Below are 16,321 nucleotides of genomic sequence, written 5' to 3'. Positions count from 1 at the left end.
GTGGGATATATTAAAATCATCTCTGCTCCGAATTGAATCGATTTTTAATTTTCAATATCATAATCTTCCGAAAACCATTTAAAATGATGAACACCGTCGGGCAAGGCAAAATTGCTATGCAGGATAATTTTAACGTTAGTTGGTTCAATGGGGTATATGGAATTACGCCAAAATATAAGGATTCAAAAATGTAATTTATCCTAAATGAGACGAAGAGTTGGACTTTTCAGAAAGAGAGAATCACATACATCTTCGCTGACGTAAGCGTTAAAAGAGACTTTTAAAATGACCAGTAAAATTATTCCACGTGTCAAGGGTAAGGAGGCAACTCTCTTCGAAATAGCGTCCAGGTTCAATGAACCTGAAAGGATGTCTATTTCACTCCATTATTTAAACTTGATGATCCATTTAATCAGAGAGAAACCAGAACCCAAACACAGAGAAACACAGAGAGAGAGAAAGAAAGAGAGCGAGCTTTCCGAGAGTTCTCTAATGGCGTTGGTTTATTCTTCTTCGACTTCTTCAGCGATTTCTGCTTCGTTTGCTTCTCGATCAATATCTAATCAGGAACTCAAAGGTACATCTCTCACATCACATGGATTTATTTTCTCTACTCTTCACAATTTTATTTACATCTGTTTCGTCTGGTTTTAACTCCAATTCTACTGTTTTTTTTAATGAATCTACAGCTATTTTTAGGTGAGTTTTCAAGATTTAAGTTCAATTTATTATCTTTCTTTCGGATTCCTTCTCTATTGGTTCAAATCCATATATCTCTATTCGCTACCAATCTCTATTCAAGAGCTCGAACATACATCTCTCACATGGATTGATTTTTTTCTCTTCTCAACGTGGCTTTATAACTGTTGCATCTGATTTTAACTTTAACTCTCCAAATCCAAAGTTTTTTCTTGTTGAATCTTCACTTTTTTCCTTTATAGGAGAGTTTTCAAGATTTAATTTCAATTTCTTCTCTTTCTTTGGATTTCCTCTTAATTGGTTCAAATTCGTATTTTACCCAAAATTTTAGTTTTTTAGTTTTTTAAGTTTTTCTTTTCTGCTATTTGGAAACTAATCTCTTTTCGGTTCTGCTTTCGGCATCTACAGCTCCACAGATCGGTTCTTTTCGACCGTTGGATCGATCTCTCGTTCCATCAACGGAATCTAATTCATCGAGGAGACGATGGTTTGTAAAGCCAGTTTTTGCAGAGCCGACACGAAGCGATTCGATTGTTCCTATCGCAGCAACCGCCATGGTCGCTCCAGGTACGCTTCTGATTCCAGTTTTCTCTCGTTCGTGTGGAGGGTATTTGCAGGGATGTGTAATGACGATTTTGCACTTTAATTGGTGTGATATTTGCAGATGTGGTAGAGCTGGAGAATTACGAGAAATTGGCTAAACAACTTGAAAACGCTTCTCCTCTCGAAATTATGGACAAAGCTCTCGAGAAATTCGGATCTGACATCGCTATTGCTTTCAGGTACTCTCAGTAACATATCCTAATCGTTGGTTTATTTCAAAGAGAGACCCTTTCCTTACTAAGATAGTGAGGAAGAAGGCCTTACTAAGCCTCATCCAAGAATTCGAGATGCGCAAAACAAGACCTCGAAATTTGTTACGAATCTAGAGGTCATTTTGAAGGTGGATGAGGCTTACTAAGGCCAGTTGGACTCTATTTCAAATATATTCCTGACTATAAAATCTGGGATTCTCGTTCTCAGTTTTTTAATTTATTTTTAAGGGAGCTACTTTTACTAATGCCACACTTCCTATGTAAAGCGCCAAGGAATTGTACGCAGTTGTTGTGTCGTTAGTAAAAATTAGTGTGGCAATAGTAACTCTTTTTACATTTTTTTATATTAAGTTAAATACCATCACTTCAGCGATAAATTTCAAAAATGCCACTGGTTGAACGAATATTCCTTGTATCTCTCTAATATCTTTAAGAATCCAACTTTATAGTTGGATTCCCGTGAGGACCAGCCGACCAGGCAAGTAGTATTTCCTCGTATGAGAGAATCTGTGCCTCTAGTTTGATGCTTAATTACGAATATGCCATTACAGTTGAAATTCCAAAATTGGCAATGAATGGTGGTGGGCCACAATTAGGTCATCTGTTGACCAGCTGATTGTTTGTACAATCTCTTCTAGATTTCTTCCAAGTTGACTCAGATTGAATTTGGGTGGAGTGGAAAATTCTAAATTTTAAAAATATTTCTAATTTTTTGGGATATTTAACAATTTTAGCATGGGTCCATCTGACCTTAAATCTAACTAATGATTGGACAGAGAATTTGTCAAATTGGTTTGCACCTTGGTTCATTTTAGTTGGAACGATTTATATCTATTAACAAAGTTAAAAATATGAATAGATTTATCCTAAATTAGCTTTATATATAGTCGTAAATGGATGATATTTGCGAAAACCCTGGCTTTTCTTCCCAAAATCAGTCATATCTATCCATTTGGGTAAAAAATTTTACCACCATCTTCAACTTTTAGATTTTATCAACTTAACCTTCAAGCCTCAAGGACAAGATAGGATTTTTGGAGAAGTAGAAAACAATAAAACTTTGGGTAGAAAAATCAAGGGTTTTCATTAACATCGGGTTGAAAACAATGGATTGAAGATGAAGAGCTTGAAGATGGCTGGTTTTGGGAAGAAAAAATCTAGGGTCTTTATTAAGGTGAGTTTGAAAATGATGGATTGAAGATGAAAAGTTTGAAAATGACTATTGTTGGAAAGAAACAATTAAGACTTTCCTTAAGGTGAGATTGGAGATGGAGAGCTTGAAAATTATTGATTTTGATATAAAAAATCAAGGATTTTCATTAAGGTGAGATTGAAAACGATGGATTAAAGAAAATGAGCTTGAAGATGACTGGTTTTGGGAAGATGAAATCTTGGAATGTGTGGAAATTTAGGTAACAATGCAATTTTGGGTAAAAAATCAGAATTTATGAGGAGGTTGACAAGGATGGATTGAATAGATCAAAATTATGGAGTTTTCTATCGAATTTTTAAATATCATGGAATGTCTATTGTCATGGTAAATAAGATGATTTCATGACAAGATTTGGTAACTTTCCCTTTTAAAACTCCAATCAACTCTGATATCCAACAAGACGAGTTGAATTGAAGGCAATCCATCTTTTTCAATTTCACCTTAATCCCTAGTTTTTCTATCCCAAATTCCATTGTTACCTAATTTTTTTTCAACCTTTAATGGCGTTCTTAAACCTCCTTATCTTCAATCCATAGTTTTCAACTTCACTTTAATGAAAACCCTTCCAAATCAATCATTTTTAACTTATTTAATGAAAACCCTTGATTTTTCTATCCAAACTAATCATCTTAAACTATTCATGTTCAATCCATCGTTTTCAACCTCACCTTAACAAAAACTCTTGATCATTTCTTCCTAAAATCAGTCATCTTCGAGCTCCTCATCTTCAATCTGTCAATTTCAACCTCAACTCAATGAAAACCATTGATTTTTCTACCCAAAATTCCATCATTTTCACTATTTCTCCTAAAATCCTATCTTGTTCTTGAGGCTTGAAGGGGTTTAGTTGATAAAATCTTAAGGTTGAAGATGTGGGTACTTTTTTTTACCCAAGTGTTTGAAAATGACTAGTTTTGGGAAGAAAAATCAAGGGTTTTGTCCAAAGGTTGAAGATGATGGTATCTATAATATTGGACAAATTAGGGGAAAAAAGAGATTACATTTAGGGCATATTGATCTTACTAAGATACACTCTCATATTATATCTTTATATTTCATATTAAACTATAATAATATACCATCAAATCTTATATTTGTCATCCATACACTACCAAAGACAGCCATAGGTAACTATAAATAATAATTAAAAAAAGCAACCATAAGTTCACAATACATTCAAGGTTTATATTGTTCAAAATATGGTAAAGATTGCAATCATGAATCTAAGTTAGGATTTGTCAACCAATAAAAAACTATCAAATTCAATTGTCATCACCATTTGCATCCTAACCATCTGATTTTTCATCAGTAAAATGGTGCCACCATCATCTTATCAATGTCATCTCCTCTTACTAGTGCATCATATTGAAAATGTTGCAATTAAATTGTGGTTTAATCTGTGAAGGAAACAAGTCACAACTTAATATCAACTTTTCAATCAATCACAGAATTTGGTGACATTAGTATTTAGGCATTTTTCAATTAGTCAATAAGAGGAGATCGAGCTCAAGGGACGCATGTCATCAGTTTGAAAATCCCAAATATTCACCAAAATGTGGGGACCTATGTTTGTCTAAATCACCCTAAAATCACAACAGTAAAACTCATGATTTGTAATTATTTGGGAATGGGTAATGTCCCTCTAATTTTGAGATCTCTTGCCTGTGAGTTGGTGAAATTCCTTTTAAAAAAACATAGCTTCTCATAGATAAATAATCATAGTCTTTACTTCCAATTAGTCAGGTTGCCGCAAAGCTGAGTTATTATGTTAACCCATGAAATCATACTGATCAGATAGCATTAAGTGTATTGTTCTGAAACTAGAACTTGATCTTATTTTGATTTGTGCAGTGGAGCTGAGGATGTGGCCCTGATCGAGTATGCACGATTAACAGGTCGACCCTTCCGGGTGTTCAGCTTGGACACTGGAAGGTTGAACCCAGAGACATATAAGTTCTTTGACACTGTTGAAAAGCACTATGGCATCCACATTGAATATATGTTCCCTGACGCGGTAGAGGTTCAAGGCCTGGTTAGAAGCAAGGGTCTGTTCTCTTTCTATGAAGATGGGCATCAGGAATGCTGCCGAGTGAGGAAGGTAAGACCCCTGAGGAGGGCCTTAAAGGGTTTTCGTGCTTGGATCACTGGACAAAGGAAAGACCAATCTCCAGGCACCAGGGCTGAAGTCCCTGTCGTCCAAGTGGACCCATCGTTCGAAGGAATGGATGGTGGGATCGGTAGTTTGATCAAGTGGAACCCGGTGGCAAATGTAGAGGGACTTGACATTTGGAATTTCCTCCGAGCCATGAATGTACCTGTCAACGATTTGCATTCACAAGGTTACGTCTCAATTGGGTGTGAGCCGTGCACGAGGCCAGTCTTGCCTGGGCAGCACGAGAGAGAGGGAAGGTGGTGGTGGGAGGATGCCAAGGCTAAGGAGTGTGGTCTCCACAAGGGAAACATCAAACAGGACAATGTGGCCCAAGTCAATGGTAACAGGAATGGATCAGCTACCGTCCCTGATATCTTCGATACTCAAAATGTGGTGAATCTCAACAGGACCGGGATAGAGAATTTGGCCAGGCTTGATAACAGGAGAGAACCATGGCTTGTTGTTCTCTATGCTCCTTGGTGCCCCTTTTGTCAGGTAAAAGTTCTTATAAACATTTACGTAAGTCGAGAAGGCAATGAATGTTATAACAACTACTAACGGTTTTGATGTTTTATTTTATTTTTCGGTTTGGGCAGGCTATGGAAGGATCATATGTGGAATTGGCAGAGAAGCTGGAGGGGTCAGGTGTAAAGGTGGGAAAGTTTAGGGCAGATGGGGAACAGAAGGCATTTGCACAGCAAGAGCTCCAACTGGGGAGCTTCCCCACAATACTATTCTTCCCCAAGCACTCCTCTCAACCCATCAAGTACCCCTCAGAGAAGCGAGATGCCGATTCCTTGATGGCTTTCGTCAATGCTTTGAGATAAGAACTGATGTTAGAATTTGGAAGGCAAGTAAATTGATGAGGTAGACAATCCGCCATTGGCCTGCTGTGGACTTTTGTCCCAAGTTGTCTGGTTCGAAGACAACTGTATAGCATTTTCTCCATACATTTTATTTCTTTTCTTCTCTTTTTTTTTTTTTTTTCATCCAAGTCTCTTGATGTAGCATGTTCAGTTGTTTTATCTTTTTTTTTTTTTTTTCACGTTGTTATGCAATCTTGTAGCGTCAAGGTGGTGCAAGATCATTAGTTTGGTCTCTGTTTCACCAGAAATAAAAGTTGTTTGCTTACATGCTTTGGTTATATGAAATTTTGAAGCCTATTTATTGTTTATTTATTTGTGTGTGTGTGTGTGTGTGTGTCAAGGAGAGACAAAAATGCAAACACTTGGGCTCAGAAATGATTATCCATCACACATTTCTGTAATCGTTGTAAGAATTTTTGTTGTTTTGTCTTTGTAAAATGTCAAGGAAACAGCAATCTATTTTTAAAAGAATAATGCTGAAGTGACCTCAAGATTGTACCTCACATCGCACATCCAATTGGACTCCACGACTTTTAACTTTTAAAACTATGGTCTTAGTATTGACTCTTGACCATAAAAAGGACATTTTTAATAATTGGAACTTCTATTGGCACCCCAACTTCTACTTGTCACACTTCAATTATTTAAATTATTTATCATATACAGCTAAACCTAACAATACTATTTAAAATTAGTAATAATAATATTTCCACATCATAATGTTCTCTTAATACACTACTAAATTAAAATTGTACAAGACAGAAAAAAAGAAATACCACTAACAACAACAATCATAAGAGAGAACATCAACCAACGTGAATCATCTACTCCAATTCTCCAACAACTTAATGATGATGATGTTGTGCTCTTCTCTCATCAATTTCTTTATCCGAAAGGGAGTAAAATATCAAACCTATTTCTCTCTTAAAGTGAGAATTCTACTATCATTAACTTATTTAATTTGGTTGAGTTGTAATAAGTAAAATCTGGGGTGCCAATAGAATTACTCTCAATAATTGTTGGTATACTATACTATATCCCACCACCACCTAAAGTATTGAGGTGTTACTTTCCTTCATCATTCAGCAAGCATATGCAACCCACCAAAACAAGTGAAAAGCTGCTGCTGCTCTCTCTTTCTTTCTTCTTCTTAAACATCATCAGTTGCAACTTGCTATCTGTTTGAGAGATTCCTTAAAAAGATACATAATGATGAACATGGCAGAATCTGCTGCATCTGCTTTCCTAAAACCTGTATTTGAGTTGCTTGGCTCAAAAATTGTAAGAGAGTTTGAATTGGTATGGGGTGTTAAGGAGGAGTTGGAAAAATTCTCGAGTTTCTTGTCAGCAATTCAATCCGTTCTTCAGGATGCCGAGGAAAAGCAAATCCACTCGTACCAGGTGAGAGATTGGATGAGAAAGCTTAAAGATGTCGCTTGGGATGCCGAAGACGTATTGGACGAGTTTGCAACCGAAGCTTTACGATCTAAATTGGAGGAAGATGAAAATCAAACTAGTAAGTGGAAGCAGTTATGCAATTTCTTCTTGTCATGTTTGGGTTTAAAGTCACTTAAATTTCGATATGAGGTAAGTCATAAGATAAAGAACATCAATGAGAAATTAGAAAGGATTGCAAAAGAAAGGAATGATCTTCATCTTCGTGATGGAAATGGAGACGGAGGCTCGTGGCTACCAGAAGTGATCAGGAAGAAGCCGGAAACCATCTCCTTGATACATGAATCAGATGTTCTCGGTAGAGATAACGATAAGGAGAAGTTAATAAATCTGTTGGTATCTGATGGGTCTGTTTCAAAGGAGCTCTCTGTTATTCCCATAGTCGGTATGGGTGGAGTCGGCAAGACAACCCTTGCTCAGCTTATTTACAACGACGAAAACGTTAAGAAACATTTCGAACTACAAGGATGGGTTTGTGTGTCCGATGATTTTGATTTGAAAAGACTGTCAAAGGCCATTATAGAGAGTACTTCCAATATATCACATAATTATGAGAAATTAAACTCATTCACTGAAGAAATACAGAAAATAGTGAGTGGGAAGAAATTTCTTCTCGTATTAGATGATGTATGGAACGAAGATCCCAAAGAATGGGAAATCCTAAGAGCTCCCTTGCGATGTGGAGCAAAGGGGAGTAAAATTATTGTCACTACTCGAAGTGAAAAAGTTTCCCGGATCATGGGCACTATTCATGATTATTCCTTGAAAATTTTGTCAGATGAAGATTGTTGGTTATTGCTGGGAAAATGGGCATTTCCAACTGAGGGTACCTGGGATGAACATCCAGATTTGGTGGCGGTTGGCAAGGAAATTGCGAAAAAGTGCAAGGGCTTGCCTTTAGCTGTCAAGACACTCGGAGGACTCTTAAAAGGTACAAAACAAGAAAGGAAATGGAATGGCATTTTAACAAGTGAAATATGGGAATTACCACAAGGAGGAAAAGATGATATCTTAGCTCCTCTGAGATTGAGTTATCATCATTTGCCTTCACATTTAAAGCAGTGCTTCCTGTATTGTAGTATATTTCCCAAGGATTATGAATTTGACAAGGATAAATTAGTCAAATTGTGGATGGCGGAAGGCTTTATTACATCCGAGGTAGGGCAAAGGGCAATGGAAGATGTGGGCAGTGATTACTTTGATGATTTGTTATGGAGGTCATTCTTCCAGTATGAGAAAAATAGGTTTGGCAGATTGATGTGCAAGATGCATGATCTGATTCATGATCTAGCACAATCACTTTCGGAAGGTGAATGTTTTAGAATGGAGGGTGACAAATTAATTCATTTTTCTGAAAAGGCTCGGTATTCTTCATTCATCACTCATAATGAAAATGATCTAACAATCTTTGAGCCATTTCTTAAATGCGGAAGGCTACATATTCTACTAGTTTGCCGGAGAGCTGGAAGTTTCCCCACTAATCTATTCCAGGAAATGAAATTCCTCCATGTGTTGGATTTGAATAATACAAAAATCACAGAGTTGCCTGATTCAATTGGCAATTTGAAACACCTACGATACCTTGATCTCTCTAATACCAAGGTACAAAGATTACCTGAATCAGTGAGTAGCTTTCATAATCTGCAGACATTAGATCTAAGTCAGTGTAATGAATTGGTTGAGTTACCAAAGGACACAAGAAACTTGATTAACTTACGGCATCTTATCTTCTGGGGGGCCTATATAATTAGTTCGACACCAAAGGGAATTGGGGGATTAACATGTCTACAAACACTGTCAAGTTTCATTGTTGGTAAAGAGAATGGGCATGAGATAGGACAATTGATGAAATTGATTAACCTCAGAGGTAGATTGCGGATTTCAGGGCTTGAAAATGTGGTCAATGTGAAAGAGGTCATATTGAAGAATAAAGAATACATTGACGAACTGGATCTTTCGTGGCGGTGTCTTGAAGATGATGATGCTATGAATCCAAGTGTTGCGGAAGAAGTACTTGAAAGGCTCCAACCTCACCATAATCTCAGAATCCTAAACATCAGTAATTACAATGGTGAAAGATTTCCGAGCTGGATAGGGCATCCTTCATTCTCCAAACTGGTGGATGTTACTTTATGTGATTGTACATCATGTCAAACCTTCCCTCCTCTCTGGCAACTACCTTCCCTCAAGAAACTTAGTCTAGAAGGTGGTGGTTTTCTTGTTGATGGCATCATGGTTACTAAGGTTGTTTTTCCATCATTGGAAGAACTTTCTATCGTTTCATTCCCAAATTTAGTAGAATGGAGAGGTGGCATTGAAGAAGAAGAAGAAGAAGATTGTTTCCCTTGCCTTGGTAAACTTGAAATTGATGGATGTAAGAGTTTGATTGCGCTTCCAAGATTTTTAACATCTGTTCGTGAGTTACGCTTGTTTGAATGCAATGAGAGGATATTAAGCTCTCTGTCTTACTTCACTTCTCTCTCCTCCTTGAGAATTGACTCTTTTAAAAATCTAAGGGTAATACCCAGTGGGTCTTTCAAGAACCTAAAAGCACTCAAAGATCTTACTATTTGTAGTTGTATGATGTTGGTATCATTGGTAGAGGATGATGAAGACTGCAAACACTTCCACTCTCTGGAACGTTTACAGATATACTTCTGTTTTCAACTCATGGTTTTACCAGATGAGGGTCTACAATACCTAGTATCTCTTCAACGAATGTATCTTACGTACCTTCCTAAACTCACATTCTTGCCAGATGGATTGAAAAACCTCATCTCCCTTAAAGAATTGGATATATCAAATTGCAAAGGACTCGCGACCTTGCCAAAGGAGGGACTGCCCACCACGCTTCAAACTCTCTCCATTTCCAGTTGTCCAATGCTAGCGGAACAATGTGAAAAGGAGAGTGGCAAATATTGGCCCAACATATCATACATCCCCAACTTAAACACGGTATGCTTTTTTTTTTTTTTTTTAATACACTAAAATACCCTAAACACCCCTTAATTATCTATGCGCATTAGCGGACAATAGGGTCAAAATCACAATTTTACCTTATAACCTTTAATTCTTTTCCTTTTATTGAAAAAATTCTTATTTGTCAAAATCATTTTTTATCGAATTTGCAAATAGTTTGTAACATTTATTATCCCAGTGAATAATATGATTTTGTAACTTGCCAAACTCAGCTCCAAACTCGTTGGAATCAGCTTCTCGATTCATAATGAAAATGCCTCGAGCTAGGTTACAAACTTAACCAAGTTATTCAACTGTCATTATATTTTTAAGGAAAACAAAAAATAAATATTTTATTTATTTTTAAATATTAAGAAATATTTTTTAGATATTATAATTTAATATATTTTTTTTTTGATTTGGTGGATGTTCGAAATCAGAGTTTTAAGCTTGTGGTTCAAACCATTTTTTTTTTTGAACCATATTTTTCTTTCTTAATTACTCCTAGATCAACTTGTGGAGATAACGATAACGAAAAACCAGATCTGAACTTTTTTGCAATAATTTTGATTTTTGATTTATTTATTTTTTAATTAAATTATAACACTTTCCATTCTTCAACTTTTCAAATTCCAAATTCTAACTTTTGATTTATACAAAGAATGCTTACAGTCATGAGTTGCATGTATCATTAATCTTTTGATTTTTGTAGTAATCATATGTCATTAGCTACACTGGAAGCCATGGTTTAAAATATCGAAATGTATCGGTCGATACCTATCGATATCAGCCAAGACCAATACAAATCATTGACAACGAAAGAATGAATTTTCTGAGTATGTATTGATTTGTATCAAATGTATTGGCCAATATCGTATTGGTTATTTCATTAACTTCACATTCAATCAATACAATATTTTAAACATTTCTGGAAGCTAATAATTTTCTTTTTCAGGATTTTCCGGATATATTTTGATGTTTTCTTCAAGTGTTGGTGCAAGTGGTTCTCAACAGGTATGCTTGAAAATGCAGATTTGACGTAGTGTGAACTTGTAACCTTAGTTTTGAAACTTGTTGAGTTGACTAGAGTCGGCTCAATCTCCGAGTCAACTTGTCTGAGTCAAGTTGCTTGTCATCAACTTGACTCGATGAACATCCAAGTTGAGTTTTAAAACTATGGATATAACAAGCAATGTTTTCAATGCTATATGGGACAAAAATAATTTGTATTGGTTGGGCAACTGTGGCATCTGAGTTCAATTTTTGACGATCAACTCATATTTATTAGACATTGAAAAAGATTGTGCAAATTTTAATCACTAAATTTTATCTTCATTTAAGCCCCTAAAATATGACATTAAATATATATTATTGAGGTTTGATTATTAAAGGATTGTTCGTTGATGAAATCATATTTTCTTTTCCAAATTCTAATTTGGAAAAGAGAATTTAGAATTTTATAAATTTAAAATGATTCACTTGGACCAGTGGTTGAACAAATCGACAGTTCTTTAAATAATTATGGTTCTATTTGAACCAGACCGACTTCATTGAAGTTGATCCATTTGTTCAAACCAATTCATAAAACACAAAGAACTAATTTTGGAAACAAGTTGAGTTCTAAATTGGATGGTTCTACCATCAAGTCAAAATTACCCATTAAATTTAATATGATAGATGATTCATAAGTAGGTTATGAGGTTCTCGATTATTATAATTTTGGTAATTAATTGATTACCTTTGAATTCTACAGGTTGTCATCTGAAGGCTCTCGTCTCTATATTTCCATCCATTTTTTTATTTTTATTGCTTTATTGATCGCTTCTTTTTGCAGATGCACAATGATCTTGAATTCTAATCCTATGTTGGACTTCTTACTTATCAACCAGAATGTGAGGGATCCCTGACAGATTGACTGGGGAAGGGTAAGAAAATAGGATACTGTTTTAGTTCTCAATTCTTATCTGCTTATTTTCTGATCATGTTGTCATCCTCTATCATTTGGGTGTGTGCAGGCCAAAAAAATGCTGAAGAACTTGAGGGTTAAGGCAATTCACAACAATATGAAATTCACGATCATAGGACTCAGCAAGCAGCCTTGCAACAAGCAATTGGATTCTTCTTACAATGCTAGATTTGCACCAAAATTTCTAAGAGCCTATGTCGCCACCAATATTCATCCTATGAACTCTATTTGGTATGCTGATTTTGGTGCAAGCAACCACCTGACTTCAGATCTCTCCAACTTAGAGTATTCATAATCCATATTACGGTAATGAAAAAGTAGTTGTGGGTAATGATAACACCCTTTCCATTCAAAATTCTGGTTGTAATATTAGCAAAAGACACAAATTCCCTCTTGATAGTTCCACTTCAACTGTTAATACATCTCTTGCTCTTGTACATTCTGATGTCTGGGGTACTTCCCCCTTTGTAATAGACTTGATTGTTTTTTCCCTTTTATTTATACTCTAATCTTTTAATAAGAAGGCTGATAGTTACTTAATTCGTTGTCTCCAGGTTCAGCCCAGCAAATGATTGAAATTTGTATGGGGCATCCTCTGATGGTACCATCAGTTGCACTGACTTGGAATCTGGAATGTCATTTCCTTTGATGGACCTCAACCTTGGTGGATGGCAAGTGTGTGTTTATTTTTAGTATCTGCTTTCATTCATTGGATCATGTTTATTATGTTAAAGAGTTATCCACATAATGTGATATCTCACACAGCCTTGATGGAAGCATATGGAAGAGGAGGGCAATACAATAAGGCCGAGGCGGTATTTCGAAGGATGCAGTCTTCAGGTCCTGAACCATCAGCTTTAACATATCAAATAATTCTTAAGATTTTTGTTGAGGTAAACCTTCTTCAGTATACCCTTTTGTTAGAGTATGTTTCTTTAATACCTATGTCACAAGGCCACGTATCCAAATATGATCATGTAAGAGGGTTTCAGTAGCATTTTTTATTCAACTGGTATTTTTTCATTGCTCAAGCTAAATCACACTCTGGAATGAAAAAGGTCATTGTCTGGAATAAGAACTTTGTACCCAATATATTGACATTGATAATGACCATGGTTCAAAGTTTCATTCCATTTCAAAATGTTCGGTGTAACATTGTGATTTTGGCTAGACTAGAATGAATCATTGACCCCAAAACATTGAATCTTTCGGATTGTCCTGGAATGTTTTGGTTGAGGCTGTTCTGATTTTTTTCCTGACAGAAACATTGCCTCGAAATGAGATTAATTTTAAACCTTGATTTTGACTTCCTTGCACATTTGGACATCTCACATAAAGACTGTTTTAGGAGGAGAGATGAAAAAATTTCCCTCCTTGGTTTCCATGTGAGTCCTTCATGATACATATGGGCGGCTCATTACTTCAATTAGTCCCCGTGGCCTATTTTGATGCTTTACTTTTTCCATTGAAAGATCCATCTCTTATCAAAACTAGAAAAAAATGTTCATGTTTTTTATTTCATTGTACATTTTTTTAGAACAAAAATCAAAGGTTTGATCTCCGTAACATACATCTGGTTGGGGATCAATTATTGTAGTGATAGCTTGGAAGTTAGTTGAATGTACTTTCTTTAGCTGGGGTGCACTTTCGAGCTGATATGTGGCAGATTCATACCAATCAAATTAGAAGGAAATTTTTATAAGATGGAAAGAAGAGTAGCTCTGTTTTATCTTTTATGAACTGTCTTTGGCTAATGTCTACCGTTGCTTTAGGTTCTGTTAGTTGATCCCATTGATGAGGTTGCTATTCAAAACCTGAAATCATACAAAGAGAAGAACTTCATTGACATCAGCAATTATTGGTACTCATCCTTTCTGTTAATCTCCATCACTTTCCAACTTTCTTTTTATCTCTTTAGCTTCTCTTTCCCTTTAAATTTGAACATTTTTTTGTTGGTTTACCTTCAAGAGTTCAACAAAATTGGAGTTAAAGAAGAATGGAGAATATGTCAGGGATTATTAAGGGAGAAGATCAAAGTCAGATGGATTTACAACCTCCCCAAAACAACTAAGGTAGAGAGATATATCTCCTTATTTTATTTTATTTTTTCCTATTTTTGTTTTATTTATTTATTTATTTATTTTGGCAGAATGAGTGGGTGATTTGCAGAATATTTAACAAGAGTTCTGGTTGTAAGAAACCATATGTTTCAAGTCTTGTGAGATTGAACTCTTTAAGTGATGAAATGGGTCATTCTCATCTACCACCATTAATGGATTCTCCAATCTACAACTCCAAGACTAAACTCATTGCATCTGAGACATCTCATGAGACTTGCTTCTCCAATTCAATGGAAGACAATTGTTTCAATCCTCCACTTGTCTCTGATACTTCAAATCCTTCTATTATTACCAACCCTTTGTCATCCATTTTATCTAAAATCTCTCTTCCAAACTCATTTTACTCAACTCAAGATCCTCCAAATTTAGCCAATTTACAATACCCAAATTCTGTATTAATGCAAGATCAATCCATATTACATGTTTTATTGGAGAACCAAATGGAGCAGAGTCGTAAAGCAGAGAGCGAGATGATTAGTATCTCACAAGAAACAAGGCTGACTACAGATATGAACATTGAAAGCTCATCAATTGTTTTAAATCTTCAAATGGGTAGGAATTCTTTTGAAGATTAAGAAGAACCATCTACTTCAGTAGGACCAGTTGATCTTGATTGTATTTGAAATTATTGAAAAATTCTATAAAAGAAGAAGAAAACAAGAGCTTCAGTTACTATTAATGTTTAAAATAGATGGTGTATATAATTTTTATGGATTGAAATAAGATTAAGTTAAGGATTTAATCTTACATCTCGAGGAAAAAATCTATGACTCACTACCACGTCAACATAGAGTTGAGAGCAGTGTGGAATGAAGTCAGTTTAGAATAACTCTATTCTCAAATTATGAAACCAGAAAATTAATGTTTTTTTAATTATAAATTCATAAAAATGACTACCATTAACAGTCATTTTTTCCGACTGCCTAGAACTGTCGTTTTTTTCGACAGTTGTTTAGACGGTCTAAAGCCGTCGTTTTGTCCAACTTTCTTTGGCAGTCGCATTCTAATCGCGATTCCTTTTAAAACGATTGCACAAACGACTGTAAAGGCAGTTGTTTTTGTCAAAAACGATTGTTCAAGACAGTTGTTTATCCCGCAATATGACGTAGTGAGAGACTCTTCAAGAAGTACAAATGCATAGAACATTTGATTTCAAATCTGTGTATGGGAGCTGTTAATCTTCTTATTAGTTTATTTATTTATGTTGGATAACAATTAATTAAGAACATTTATGGTACTAGTGTGGGACTTGGTCTTAATTTATAGGGTGTTATGTATGAGTGGTGTTTGGAGTATACCAACATGAATTACATTTGTTTAATGTTTTGGATTTCTTTCATGACTATGTTTTACGTTCCTTATAAATTGAACGATTCAAAGTTATCACCACAAGAAAATGAATTTTTAGCGACACTTTGGTTATTCTGTGTTGAAAAGTAAGTTATCATATTTTTGTTGTAGATTGTAACGTGGTGGTAGTGTCGGGTTTGCAGCTAACAAGCTAGAGGGTTCACGTTGGTATCACCACTTTTACCAATATCGGAAATAAGGCTTGGTCATGTTGGAAGAGATGCTCTTGTACCCCGCGCTTTAGTTTTGCACTGTTGTGTTCCTATGTTATTTTGGTTATGTTATTGTGATCCTCAATATTGTTTTTGGTGAATAAATTCTAGTTATCTAGTCCAACACAAAAAATGTCAAAGACAATAAACACATGTCATATTTTATTCCGTAATTTTTTCCTTTTTGATTTTTTGTGATGCTTTTGCAATATTGCTAATTTTATTTGTTAATTTTTAACTTATTTAATGAAAACCCTTGATTTTTCTATCCAAACTAATCATCTTAAATTATTCATGTTCAATCCATCGTTTTCAACCTCACTTTAACAAAAACCCTTGATCATTTTTTCCCAAAATCAGTCATCTTCAAACTCCTCATTTTCAATCTATCGATTTCAACCCCAACTCAATGAAAATCTTTGATTTTTCTACCAAAAATTCCATCATTTTCACTATTTCTTCTAAAATCTTATCTTATTCTTGAGACTTGAAGGGGTTTAGTTGATAAAATCTTA

General features: G+C 35.3%; 2 protein-coding genes and 1 pseudogene across 6 annotated transcripts; all 3 read left to right on the top strand.

Annotated features, from left to right (window-relative positions):
• Positions 1–412: 412 nt before the first annotated feature.
• LOC147391952 (5'-adenylylsulfate reductase 3, chloroplastic-like) lies at positions 413–6,010 on the top strand. Its single transcript, XM_086459805.1, has 5 exons — positions 413–577; positions 1,108–1,266; positions 1,364–1,481; positions 4,579–5,374; positions 5,476–6,010. The coding sequence occupies exons 1-5, from the start codon at positions 493–495 to the stop codon at positions 5,704–5,706; spliced, it is 1,389 nt and encodes a 462-aa protein (XP_086315931.1). The 5' UTR covers positions 413–492; the 3' UTR covers positions 5,707–6,010.
• A 113-nt stretch (positions 6,011–6,123) lies between these two features.
• On the top strand, positions 6,124–12,799 carry LOC147391951 (putative disease resistance protein RGA4). Of its 4 annotated transcripts, XR_015183177.1 has the most exons (5): positions 6,124–10,155; positions 11,114–11,172; positions 11,993–12,083; positions 12,174–12,430; positions 12,679–12,799. XR_015183177.1 is itself a non-coding variant. In XM_086459801.1 (3 exons), exons 1-2 carry the CDS (start codon positions 6,955–6,957, stop codon positions 11,132–11,134), a joined length of 3,222 nt encoding a protein of 1,073 aa, XP_086315927.1. In that variant the 5' UTR covers positions 6,124–6,954; the 3' UTR covers positions 11,135–11,172; positions 11,912–11,926. The 4 variants fall into 4 exon arrangements, 2 of the variants coding, with proteins under 2 accessions (XP_086315927.1, XP_086315928.1); XR_015183178.1 differs by lacking the exon at positions 12,679–12,799 and having other exon boundaries at positions 12,174–12,484; XM_086459801.1 differs by lacking the exons at positions 11,993–12,083; positions 12,174–12,430; positions 12,679–12,799 and adding an exon at positions 11,912–11,926.
• A 95-nt stretch (positions 12,800–12,894) lies between these two features.
• Positions 12,895–14,916, top strand: LOC147391950 (NAC domain-containing protein 100-like; annotated as a pseudogene). The gene is made up of 4 exons (XR_015182957.1): positions 12,895–13,017; positions 13,949–13,985; positions 14,093–14,196; positions 14,274–14,916. The product of XR_015182957.1 is annotated as an NAC domain-containing protein 100-like (transcript).
• Positions 14,917–16,321: the final 1,405 nt, after the last annotated feature.

This window comes from Akebia trifoliata, chromosome 11, assembly GCF_017979445.1.
Source record: "Akebia trifoliata isolate Shusen 1 chromosome 11, ASM1797944v1, whole genome shotgun sequence".
Classification (NCBI taxonomy): Eukaryota; Viridiplantae; Streptophyta; class Magnoliopsida; order Ranunculales; family Lardizabalaceae; genus Akebia; species Akebia trifoliata.
This window is presented reverse-complemented; position numbering and strand designations above follow the sequence as displayed.

Excerpts from the sequence above, each read along its gene's own strand:
- LOC147391951 (XM_086459801.1), top strand. The coding sequence starts at position 6,955 with ATGATGAACATGGCAGAATCTGCTGCATCTGCTTTCCTAAAACCTGTA. Across the intron at positions 10,156-11,113 it reads ACATCCCCAACTTAAACACG|GATTTTCCGGATATATTTTG; the intron begins GTATGCTTTTTT and ends TTTCTTTTTCAG.
- LOC147391952 (XM_086459805.1), top strand. The coding sequence starts at position 493 with ATGGCGTTGGTTTATTCTTCTTCGACTTCTTCAGCGATTTCTGCTTCG. Across the intron at positions 578-1,107 it reads ATCTAATCAGGAACTCAAAG|CTCCACAGATCGGTTCTTTT; the intron begins GTACATCTCTCA and ends CGGCATCTACAG. Across the intron at positions 1,267-1,363 it reads AACCGCCATGGTCGCTCCAG|ATGTGGTAGAGCTGGAGAAT; the intron begins GTACGCTTCTGA and ends TGATATTTGCAG.